The 13,130-nt window shown below is 40.2% G+C and overlaps 1 protein-coding gene across 2 annotated transcripts in view; it reads right to left on the bottom strand.

Moving 5' to 3' along the window:
• DIAPH3 (diaphanous related formin 3) overlaps window positions 1-13,130 on the bottom strand; it is a 326,528-nt gene that overhangs the window by 120,931 nt on the left and 192,467 nt on the right. For both annotated transcript variants that reach the window (XM_068158905.1, XM_068158906.1), the window contains one exon: window positions 8,309-8,433. In XM_068158905.1, the coding sequence (XP_068015006.1) occupies window positions 8,309-8,433 (125 nt within the window). The remainder of the gene's footprint in view (window positions 1-8,308; window positions 8,434-13,130) is intronic.

Below are 13,130 nucleotides of genomic sequence, written 5' to 3'. Positions count from 1 at the left end.
CTTGGCATCCTACTGAGACTGTGCTTCAATTTAGGTGTTTTTAATAAGTCCTCTTCCTTTTTTCCTCAAATATGTCTTTTGTCAGCCAGCACTAGCTGAACTGGATACAAGTGGGAATACTACTGAATGCTGCAATCCCAACTGTAATTACCATGAACAGGTTGATGTATATGAATTATCAGCTACACAATTCATCGCCTTTGGATGGATGAAGGCAGAAGTAGGGCAGAGCTGCAACACAGGTGGGACAAAAAGGAAATCAAGAAATTAGGTATTTGTTAACTTTTTCTGAAGTGGTTTCACTTGACAGACTGCCTTTCTGGACTCATGGGACTAGAGATTATCATTCTGCTCATTAAAGGAAAAGGAAAGCAATGTAAGGCTGAGATAAGTAATACCTGTGGCAAAATTTTCTGACTGCTGTAATATTTGGTCTTGTATATTCATGGCAGCTCTTCAACAGTAAATTGCTTGTCTGAAGTTTATATTGATTTTAATTTGTTGTGGCATATAAAATACAAATACAGTGCAGAGTATCAAGCCAAGTATGAGCAGCTGTTACAGTAGAACAGATAATTAATGATGTTAATCTGTACCAAGTATTTCTTTAAAAGACCTTCATATTTGTCATTCATGACTTTTTCAACAGAGAATAGAATAGAATAGGATAGAATAGAATAGAATAGAATAGAATAGAATAGAATAGAATAGAGCAGGTTGGAATAGACCTTCAAGATCATCACGTCCAACCTATCATCCAACACCACCCAACCAACTAACCTAACCTACTAACCTAACCTACATAGTAAATGCAGGCTGCTCTGGGCAGCCTGATCTAGATCAGGATGCCCCCGCTTACTGCAGATGAGGTTGGACTAGACCTTCAGAGGTCACTTCCAACCTGGACCATTCTATGATTCTATTTTATAAGTGTAGAAACTTGAAAAAGGAATATTATTCTGCATGAGAACAAAACACATCAGCCACAACAACCACATGCAGTGCTACAGGATGGGGTCAGAGTGGCTGGAGAGTGGCCAGGAAGAGAGGGACCTTGGGGTACTGGTCGATGGTAGGCTGAACATGAGCCTGCAGTGTGCCCAGGCAGCCAAGAGGGTCAATGGCATCCTGGCCTGCATCAAGAAGAGTGTGGCCAGCAGGAGCAGGGAGGTCATTCTGCCCCTGTACACTGCACTGGTTAGGCTGCACGTCGAGTCCTGTGTCCAGTTCTGGGCCCCTCTGTTTAGGAAGGATGTTGACTTGCTGGAACGTGTCCAGAGAAGGGCAACAAAGCTGGTGAAGGATTTGGAGCACAAGCCCTATGAGGAGAGGCTGAGGGAGCTGGGGTTGTTTAGCCTGGAGAGGAGGAGACTCAGGGGTGACCTTATTGCTCTCTACAACTACCTGAAGGGTGGTTGTAGCCAGGAGGGGGTTGGTCTCTTCTCCCAGGCAACCAGTACCAGAACAAGAGGACAGTCTCAAGCTGCACCAGGGGAGGTTTAGGCTGGATGTTAGGAAGAAGTTCTATACAGAGAGAATGATTGGCCACTGGAACGGGCTGCCCGAGGAGGTGGTGGAGTCACCATCATTGGAGGTGTTCAGGAGGAGACTTGATGGGGTGCTTGGTGCCATGGTTTAGTTGTTTGGGTGGGTTGGATTGGTTGATGGGCTGGACACGATGGTCTTGAAGGTCTCTTCCAACCTGTTTTTTTTTATTATTATTATTGTTATTATTATTAAAAGATTAACAGGTGCACAGGTGCTGCATATACTTTAGCAGAATCTTCAAAATCAAACTGAGACTGCCTCTGCAGTAGCCAGCAACTGTTTCTGTAAAACTACAGGAACCTGTTATGAAAACTGGTGCAGAAAGACTTTGAGGTCACTTCAAACCAGCATTTCAGCAAATTATTTTCTAGAAAAGGCAAAGGGTGTGAATACTGTAGGGCTCTGTTGAGAATTTTGTATATTAGGTTCTTGGGGAAATAGCTACAATTGTCTTAGAAATAGAGACTTCTTTTTATATACATAAGCAAGGTTCAACAGAAAACTTCTGTCTCTGAATACAATAGTTCAAGAAACACACAGAAATGTTTAGATTTTTAAATTAGTACCTTCTGAAGAGTATTTGTCAAGGAATACCTTTTCCCTGACACCCTCACTCCTACTTGTCTCTAAAATACTGAAACAAATAGATGTGTATTTGTACCACACAGAGCTGCTGCATCCAGTGTGCTTATGTCATGTATTATGAGCAAAACCAGTGCTGGCTGTAATACATGCCTGAAGTCCAGACCTTTATAAAGGAATTATGCACTTACATGAAATTTACATTGTTTGCCAAAGCCCTATCTCCTAGTCGACATTTGGACCCTCTCCCAAAAAAGCAACATAAAATCTTTCACCTTACAAGCTCATGTCCTGTAACTTTCAGAAGTCCTTAGGAGGCAAGGACATCCTAAAGACTTCTGTTTGTGTTGCACAGAGGGATGTTCAAACTATAAGGCTGATTAAGTAATTGACAGTTATAGCACAGAGGCAGCACGCAGTCTCCTCCTTGCACTTGGAATGGGTTTCTTCTACCTGACTTAAAACAGGCTCTGACTTGGGTAAGTGTTGTTCCTTCCTTTTGTTTTCTCGGCAATGTCAACAAATCAACTGAAATGACAAGGAAATAGAAATAAGAGAACTCATCAAAAAGAAGAGGACTCTAGTCCTAGCTGAAAGGCAGCAAGTACTAGCTCCATAAGCTTCTGTAAAAATCACCATCAACAATTGTGTTCAGTGGTAGGATGAAACTTGTCAAGAGTTTCTCAGCTACTGCTTACAAAATAATGAGATGTGAGCTGGACTGATAAAGAACATACTGACTCAATTGCTTAATTAAGCTTTCAATGTTCAATTTAAATACTCTACATAAACTCACTAACCTTCTCTTTTGAATGTACCCAAGTATTTTGTTCGCTTTGCTTTTCATCAAACATTTCTCACCGTGAATGCAATGCTCTGGGTCAATATCCGTTCAAGCAATCCGAAGAACAGTAACAATGACTACAATTTCTTTTCAGCTAGCATATGCAAGATGACTGACAAACCAGCCCAATTTAATACATAGGAGAAATATTCATAATTATAGACTTTGTCAATAAAGGAGCGCACCAACTGTGCGTGTGTCTGACTTCCGAAAGAAACAGGAATGCTAATCAGTTCATTAGGGGCCTTTGGGTTGTGATATTTAGCGACAGGATGTAATAGCCTGCTTGTCCATGGAGTCTAATTGTACTCAGGATGAAAAATTATTTCCACAAAGCACCATCCTTCCTTTCTCAGATTTCCTGCTGGTTTCTTTTCATGAGCTGCATGCTTTTCAAGACATCAGCATCATTCAGCTTTCCTTGTCATAGGAACAGAAGTAAAGACAGGTCCAGGCTTCATCATGCTGTGCAGGATTATCTAACCTTTACATCAAACCTTTTTATGCTTCGTAATTTATTGAAGTTCCTGTTCTTCTAAAAGTGAGCTTCTTTAATTAGTGTGTTCACAGGACTACAGAAACCATATGCAACTTTACTGTTTTGAAGTTACTATCTGTTGGGGGAGGTAGTAGGTGAGGGCAAACTATTCCTCTTCATAATATTTACAGTTCAGAATATCGTATTTGAATAATCTAATACAATGAAATTATATGGCATGGCTGGTTTTACCAGTACTGATTTATTCAGAGTAATATTTACCTCACTTGTTTCTGACAGCAGTCAATACCCAATGATTAGGGAAAACAAAAAGGGAGCTTGGCAAGTATAGCATGGTAATTCAATAGATGGAGCATTTAGTTTCTAATAGTCCGTGTGTTAGTGATTTTTTCCGAGCTAAAGGAACCTCTGGATTACTCTTTAATAGCTCCAGATGGACTATGTTTAGCTAACTGTCCAAGACTTATATGAAATGTATTACATTCTCAGCCTTTTACTGCATCCCAAAAGTAAATGCTACACTTTAATTGTCTGTAGTGCAAGAAAAGATTCCTGTTAGTATATTTTAAACTGCTGGCCAGTATTTTACATGGGATAAACCCTGGTTATTTATAAGACACAGTAACTTTATTCCTGCATGCAAAATTACAGGTTTGGGGTTTTCTTCGGTATTTCCCTAACTCTTTTGATTTTCCACCTTCAGAGTCCTCATGTATTAAAACATGCCTTATGCAGAAACAGTTGCCTATTGCAGATCACTGTAACCATTCTCTGCCAAATCTGTAAGTATACAGTATGCTTTTTCACATATGAGTGCTACAGTCTTTCAAAGCAAATTACTTGTTTTGGGCTTGCTCTTCACTGCAGTCCTTCTCAGGTTTTCTAACAGAACTCTCTCCCTCCAGTTCTATTACTCTACAATCATGGAATTTCATCTGCTTGTTTTGTCAGCTGCCACTATCTCTTTCCCTTTTGACACAATGGGTTTTGTCTGGTTATTTTGGGTCTGGTTTCTGTTTGGGGTTTGGGTTTTAGTTGTTTTTTTCTTTTTCCAGATATTAATCCAGAAAAAATAATCATTCCACTTTTCACCTAAGAAATTTCTTTCTTTGGAAGTCTTAATATACTTTGTTGAAAAGTGCATGGAAAATCAGTTATGCTCTACCCACTGTGCTACTGTTACCTGCATGCTGTAAATATAGGTCTGTAAGGGATGGTTTCTCTTCACAAAATCCTCACTGACTCTCCCCCATCCTATTCTATCACTCATACACATATTTGTTCTGCATTTATTTAGTCTCCACCAGTTTCCTTAATAGAGAAGGAAAGATTTACATATCTTCCTTGCAACCCTTTTGGAAAATCTCAGGTACTTATTTTTAGCCATGATGCCTCTAGTGATTTTGGGCTACTTTAGTTCACGTGAGAATCAGTAGTCCAAGAGGTTTATATTTGAGTTCATTTTTTCCCCCAAGCCTTTTGTGACTTCTGGTTACTCCTAGAAATGTACTGCTATTTATTTTATATCTTCCCTTTAAAAACCGAGCATCTACCTTATTCTTTCATTCCAGACCGTCCTTCCACTCAAAATATTGCACAGCAATATCAACTGAAGCTCTTCCTAGAGAATGCAAAGTACAAATTCTGCTTTACAGCTATGGCTTATCTTCTTGGCATACACTGAGAATCTACTTCTTCTCTGGCAGGGTTACAGCTTTGAAAATGCTTGAAAAAGTCCATGTGTATATCCTGCTTTGCATTTCTTAAGATGATTGTTATGCTTTTTAAGCAATCAGTAAACTGATTTAATGCTCTTCATATGTCAGTAGGGATAGAATTTGAAACCTTAGAAAAGTTATGGTATTTATCAACAAAGTCCACCTCTACACTGACATTGATTAGATTTTAACTTTTCACAACAACTGTGGCTTATTGTCTTAAATCAGGTAGTGATAGGACTAGGGGGAATGGAATGAAGCTGGAGGTGGGGAGATCCAGGCTGGACGTGAGGAGCAGGTTCTTCACCATGAGAGTGGTAAAAGCCTGGAATGGGTTGTCCAGGGAGGTGGTTGAGGCCCCGTCCCTGGAGGTGTTTAAGACCAGGCTGGATGAGGCTCTGGCCAGCCTGATCTAGTGTGAGGTGTCCCTGCCCATGGCAGGGGGGTTGGAACTAGATGATCCTTATGGTCCCTTCCAACCCTGAATGGTACTATGATACTATGAAATGTAATTTATAACCTTCCTGACATCAAGTTTCAGAAATGTCCAGTAAGTCAGCAGTACCAAAACGAAATTAGAATAGAATAGAATAGACCAGGTTAGAAGAGACCTTCAAGATCATGGCGTCCAACCTTTCATCCAACACCACCTAATCAACTAAACCATGCAGCCAAGCACCCAATCAAGTCTCCTCCTGAACACCTCCAATGATGGTGACTCCACCACCTCCCTGGGCAGTCCATTCCAATGGGCAATCACTCTCTCTGTGTAGAACATCCTCCTGACCTTCAGCCTAAACCTCCCCTGGTGCAGCTTGAGACTGTGTCCTCTTGTTCTGGTGCTGGTTGCCTGGGAGGAGACCAACCTCCACCTGTCTACAACCTCCCTTAAGGTAGTTGTAGAGAGCAATAAGGTCACCCCTGAGTCTCCTCCTCTCCAGGCTAAGCAATCCCAGCTCCCTCAGTCTGTCCTCACAAGGCTTGGTATCCCATGTACCTCATAAGGCTCTTAACATTAGCACAGAAGTGTATATTATTCCTCAGCCTATCTTTTGTGTGCTCTCTTCCTTAAGTGAAGCCAGTTTTTTCAGGCTGTTCTTTGCTCATTCTCAACTGAATTTTGCTAATTTCTTTCATAGATGTTTTATAGGTATGGAAGTTTTATAACCACACCTCCAAAGATAGCTGTGCACTAAATTATCTGTTACTTCAAACCCTAATCATCAGCTTAAAAATGCAAAGGTTAATGAAGTATTTTAAGTGCCAGCACCATAACTATTCTGCATTAATAGTCTTACCTTTTTCATAGGCTCAATTTCTTAACAAGTGCATCCCATTCTTAACTTCCTAGGCTACACACCATTTTCTTAACCAAACACAGAGTTCATATAGTGCTAGCAATATTTCTAAGAATGTTATCATGGATATGTTTTCCTCTAACTTCCTATATAATGTTTTCCTTTTTTGCCTTCAGGACTCTCTTAGTTCTCTTATTATGCTATTGGTTTCTTCAGGGACAAACATACTTTTTGTACTAAAGAGACACACCACGCTGGTAGGCTCAAACATATCTCTCAAAAACACATTGTGCTGGAATAAAAAAGCCAGCAACAACACCACCACCACAACAACCTCACCAACAATATTGAAAGGTTACAGATAACCCACAGAGTCCAGAGAAGGCCTAAAGGTAAGTTGTAAACACTTTGGTAGCAGCTAGTCTACCAAAGAGAAAACTGGCCCTAATGTACTAAGAACCAGTATATCCACTTGGCCTCAGGGTTCCTTGCCATCTTTTATTCAACAGTATGAGATTAATCAAGGGAAATGTCTCCTGAGTCCCCCTGCCTTTGTACATAACAAAGTAGTCTTCCAGCTAGGTAATAACCTAACTGTGCCTGCAGAGAAAATTTCAACCTGCCTCTGTATCTGCTGCTTCAGCTTCCAGATTAGTCTCAGTGTCAAGCATATATGACCATCATCTGGTAGGGAGGTTTAGGTGAAAGGCTGGGTTTTTTCTGCTTTAATTAAGTATCTTCATGTCACAAGGCTTTTTTGTGAGAGAGACAGGCAGTGACGCTGGCTGCAGGATTTGGAAGAAATCAGAAATAATAAGAAAAAAAGATGAAAGCAAATTTGGAGAAGTGAGACCAGAAAGCAGCTTTCCCATGCTATGAATCTCATTTCTGAAATAAAAAAAGTTTGGGGGTTTGTGAATGCCTCTACAAAAACACTCACTGTGATAATGCATGCATCAGAGAACAAGTAAACACAGGACATCTTTTTCTAAGATAGTCTCACATAAAAACTTCTTTAACACTAAAGTGCAGTGCTTAATATTCTTATTCTAAATACTTTTTCACTACATTAATAAATGTATACACAGTGTCAAGCCTGACAGTAAGCATTTTTTGCCTCATTCTTCCACAAGCCCTATGAGGAGAGGCTGAGGGAGCTGGGGCTGCTTAGCCTGGAGGAGACTCAGGGGTGACCTTATTGCTGTCTACAACTACCTGAAGGGAGGTTGCAGACAGGCAGAGGTTGGTCTCTTCTCCCAGGCAGCCAGCACCAGAACAAGAGGACACAGTCTCAGGCTGCGCCAGGGGAGCAGGCTGGAGGTTAGGAGGAAATTTTAGACAGAGAGAGTGATAGGCCACTGGAATGGGCTGCCCGGGGAGGTGGTGGAGTTGCCATCGCTGGAGGTGTTCAGGAGAAGACTTGACAGGGTGCTTGGTTGCATGGTTTAGTTGGTTGGGTGGTGTTGGGTGATAGGTTGGACAATATGATCTTGAAGGTCTCTTCCAACCTGTTCTGTTCTATTCTATTCTATTCTATTCTATTCTATTCTATTCTATTCTATTCTATTCTATTCTATTCTATTCTATTCTATTCTATTCTATTCTATTCTATTCTATTCCATTCTATTCTACCAGTACCAATGATTCTTTTATAACTCTTCATGCATTTGGTTCTTGATGGAAAAAAAAGCACTGCATTTTTCACACATAAATTCTACAGACTAGACAGAAGTTATGCACAGAAATTTAAACTTTCTGGCAATGCAGTTAAATTACTTTTGATCATAGAATTTTTTAAAGAGTCTGTTCCAAAGGATATTGACATTTTTGCCACAAACTTATCGTGCTTATCTTCAGGAACGGGAAAAGTCTGCAAATCCTTCTCAAGCTGTTGGAGTTGCTGCTCCATATGCTTCAAGCTCTTCTCCAGGTTTTCTGCTGAGACTAAAATACAGAACATGCATTCTATTAACACCTTAAACAAGACACTGCTTGTAAAATACACGGTAAAAGCTTGCCCAGTTCAGCGTACTACATTTTCAACTCTGAAATAAAAGCATACTGAACAAATTGCAATACAAGATGAGGGGGGCACTCTACAATGCACAGCTCCTCTCACTCAGGCAGCTGTCTAATTCTGATTAGATGTAGGCTGTTTAAACACTGAATTTTGTCTCTTTTTATGCCTAATGTTTTGCAATGCAATTAACAGTCTGTTTTAAATAACCTGAGACACACATATGCCAGTCTGTCTCCTCCGATTAACCAAAGTTTTGAAGCTACTCCAAGAATCACAAAGCTTTCTTCAATCACATCCTGTTAAAACTACGAAATATGAACACTTGTATGGAAGATCATGAAGAAAATAAGACCCTGCAAACATTCTGTGACTCTGATAAATAAAATGGGGCTATTAAACACCTACTTGGTTCCCTAATTTGAAAGCCAATGCCTGGTTAAAAAAAACACAAGTAAATTCAAAAAATCAAAATTGTCAGAGCACTAATATTTGTCAAGCCAGAAGGAAGCATAAGCACTTCAGAGGGCATGGCAGAGCAAAACAGGGACTTGGGGAAAAGAGAAGAGATGAAACATCAGAGATTTGAAGGAGAAAGTAGAAAAAGTACACATTTTCTCGATCAGAAAATGAGAAAGCATTTGAGGCAATGCATGGAAGTTGAACACTTGATCTGTAAATAGCTGATCAAAACATAAAGACTGTAAGAGCAACCTGAGGATAACTCTGGTTAGCATGTATTGTGTCTTGGATTTATATTATTGTAACCAGCTAAAACCTATTTCCTGTTTATTTAGGAAGTAAACAACATTTAAATATGTTCCATACTCTGAATTTTAGTCTAATGGCTTGATACTTTTCCTCCATTATTATTTCATTCAAAATATACTGTATCTACAAAGACAAAGCTACCTGCTATGGTTTGGAGCTGGTATTTAGAATAAACCAAACCAAACCAGGTTGGAAGAGACCTTCAAGATCATCGCATCCAACCCATCAACCAATCCAACCCACCCAAACAGCTAACCCATGGTAGCTTAATTATAAACAAGAATAGGAACTTTCTGGACATCCTTGAGCAAAAAGGTAAATAAATTACCATTGGATGCAAAGTAATAACAACTGATTCATCTACATCACTCCATTGGCTTTGCTAATAAGGATAAAAGTTAGCTGCATAAACATTTCTGGCTCTTTTCACTTCTTTCTCTTTGCAGCTTGTATGGCTGGCTCCCTTAGCTCTTTCCTGACATTCAGCTGGCATATACTGGATCATAGTATCATAGTATCGTTCAGGGTTGGAAGGGACCACAAGGATCATCTAGTTCCAACCCCCCTGCCATGGGCAACAAACACCCCACACTAGATCAGCCTGGCCACAGCCTCATCCAGCCTGCTCTTAAACACCTCCAGGGACGGGGCCCCAACCACCTCCCTGGACAACCCATTCCAGGGTTTCACCACTCTCATGGTGAAGACCTTCCTTCTCACACCTAGCCTGAATCTCCCCACCTCCAGCTTCATTCCATTCCCCCTAGTTCTATCACTACCTGAGATCCTGAGAAGTCCCTCCCCAGCCTTCTTGTAGGCCCCCTTCAGATACTGGAAGGCCACAATGAGGTCACCTGGGAGCCTTCTCTTCTCCAGACTGAACAGCCCCAACTCCTTCAATCTGTCCTCATAGGAGAGGTGCTCCAGCCCTCTGATCATCCTTGTGGCCCTTCTCTGGACACCTTCCAGCACCTCCACGTCCCTCTTGTAATAGGGGCTCCAGAACTGGACACAGTACTCCAGGTGGGGTCTCACCAGGGCTGAGTAGAGGGGGAGGATCACCTCCCTCGACCTGCTAGCCACACTTCTCCTGATGCAGCCCAGGATCTGATTGGCTTTGTGGGCTGCAAGTGCACACTGAGAGCTGTGTCTGTGAGGTACTCAGAAGGGACTGGGAAGGGTGGGATGGTGAGGGGAGGGTGAGAGAAGAAAGGTTGAGCAGCCACCCTGAACTGTCCAGAGGGGTCTGGGAGCAATTCAAGGGGATCCCTGTGCTGTTTCTAAATTGTAAATATATGCATATATATTTTGTACATATGCATTGCATTTTATACTTCTGAGTTTTGCTTACTTTGTAAATATAGCTTCATTCTGCTTTTCAAACCAACTGAGCTAGTCTGGTCATTTATTTCGGGGTAATTCCCCATAATTTCTAGGAGGGTTGTCTCAACCCACCACACTACCTTAAACTACATCTAAAAAAAAAAATCTTTGGGGGAAGTCTGTGGCCCTATGAAGGTACTGAGATTGAAAGTGGATCCATGATTTCACTCATTGAGTGATGTTATGTGATCAAAAAATGTAAGATGTACACACCGAGGATATCTTTACCTCACAAAATCCTGGCAGTCCCCAAAGCAGAGTAAAATGTTGCATAGCAACTACAAACCCATTCATAGCACAAAGGTTAACATAACTATAAAATGATCAATGGCAACAAGTAAAAGTGCTAGTGTAACCTAAAAAGATATCCAAAACAATTTAGAGACAATCAACTTTTCCAAAAATAATGATATAGAATAGAATAGAATAGAATAGAATAGAATAGAATAGAATAGAATAGAATAGAATAGAATAGAATAGAATAGAATAGAATAGAATAGAAGAATGGAATGGAATGGAATGGAATGGAATGGAATGGAAGGGAAGGGAAGGGAATAGAATAGAATAGAATAGAATAGAATAGAATAGAATAGAATAGAATAGAATAGAATAGAATAGAATAGAATAGAATAGAATAGAATAGAATAGAATAGAATAGAATAGAATAGAATAGAATTAACCAGGTTGGAAGAGACCTTTGAGATCATCAAGTCCAACCTATCATCCAACACTATATAATCAACTAAACCATGGCACCAAGCACCCCATCCAGACTCTTCCTAAACACCTCCAGTGATTCTGACTCCACCACCTCCCTGGGCAGCCCATTCCAAAATACTTCCACAGTTTGGATGGTAGAGCATTCTCATTGTAGAATTGAACAGAACAGAACAGAACAGAACAGAACAGAACAGAATAGAATAGAATAGAATAGAATAGAATAGAATAGAATAGAATAGAATAGAATAGAATAGAATAGAATTAACCAGGTTGGAAAAGACCTTTGAGATCATCAAGTCCAACCTACCATCCAACACTATCTAATCAACTAAACCATGGCACCAAGCACCCCATCCAGTCTCTTCCTAAACACCTCCAGTGATGGTGACTCCACCACCTCCCTGGGCAGCCCATTCCAAAATGCTTCCAGTTTTGATGGTAGAGCATTTTCATTGTAGAATTGAACAGAACAGAACAGAACAGGTTGGAAGAGACCTTCAAGATCATCGCATCCAACCCATCAACCAATCCAACCCACCTAAACAACTAAACCATGGCACCAAGCACCCCATCAAGTCTCCTCCTGATGATAGATAGATAGATAGATAGATAGATAGATAGATAGATAGATAGATAGATAGACAGATAGATGTAAATTCAAATTACAAGTTATAACTCATCATTTGGTAGATTTTCAGTGATTGGTAATTCAAAATTTCAGAGATTGCAAGCCCAAGTCATCACCAGGTAGGTCAGCTGGCTTCAGTTAGTAAAGAGTGCAGGGTGAAAATTAGAAGCTGAGAATGTTGACTACACAGATGTTTCAACCTGCACAGGTTCCAGAAACAAACCTGAGTCATACACACAATTTTCAGACACTGCTTTACTTAGAAAAATGCTAAGAAACACAGAACATATCCTCTTGTGCTTAATATAACTATCAATAGGATCCTTCACAATACAGTTTGTCATACACAAAAGGAGTCCACAGCATAAAACTGACACACTTAAAAAGCATCACAGTGTACACAGGCCTTAAACAAACCAAACCAAAACCAAGAGAAAATATCCAACCTGCTAGAAAATCCTCTACATAACTGCAGGTAACTGCAGAGTAACACATAGACTGACTAGCTTTATAAAAGAAAAACAAAACTGAACTAGAAAGTTCAGTGCCTAGAGCTGATCAACAGGATGTAAACAAAAGATTTTCGAATTCTTGCTTCCAGCAAAACCAATTTTTAGGGGTTTTGCTCCAGTTCTACTGATACTGAACAATTAAACGTTCTTGTTCCAAAAGGTTTTTTTCCCCTTCTGTAATGATCCTAAGTTGTTCCTGAATTTAAAAATTCAATATTCCTTCAGTTTCAGCAGTGAACAACTATAGATATATTTTCCTTTAAGGCTGTATTTCTGTGACAGCCTCAAGCAGAGGCTAGCTCACAGGATGCTGGTATTCGCTTGGTCCTACTGTCTCTTCAACTCACAGTTCAGTGAAAACAGATGAAAAAAATCAACTATGTAAACAGAAGCAGCGCTCCAATAAAAAGATCACAGAAAATACCTGCCAACCTTCCACACTGCCCCTCTGGAATACACGATATAAAATCTGAAGGGACCCAGAAGAATGACAAAATATAAAATACATAAAAAATTAAAATAAAATTAGAACTCTCTAGCTTTGACCACTAATGCTGTGAGGATTCAGATACACACACCACTAAAGAGAAGAGAAGAGAAGAGAAGAGAA

This window comes from Melanerpes formicivorus, unplaced genomic scaffold, assembly GCF_026170545.1.
Source record: "Melanerpes formicivorus ecotype bairdi unplaced genomic scaffold, bMelFor1.0.p_v2 SCAF_44, whole genome shotgun sequence".
NCBI classification, from domain to species: Eukaryota; Metazoa; Chordata; class Aves; order Piciformes; family Picidae; genus Melanerpes; species Melanerpes formicivorus.
The sequence above is the reverse complement of the archived record's forward strand: the minus strand, read 5'-3'. Positions and strand labels throughout refer to the sequence as shown.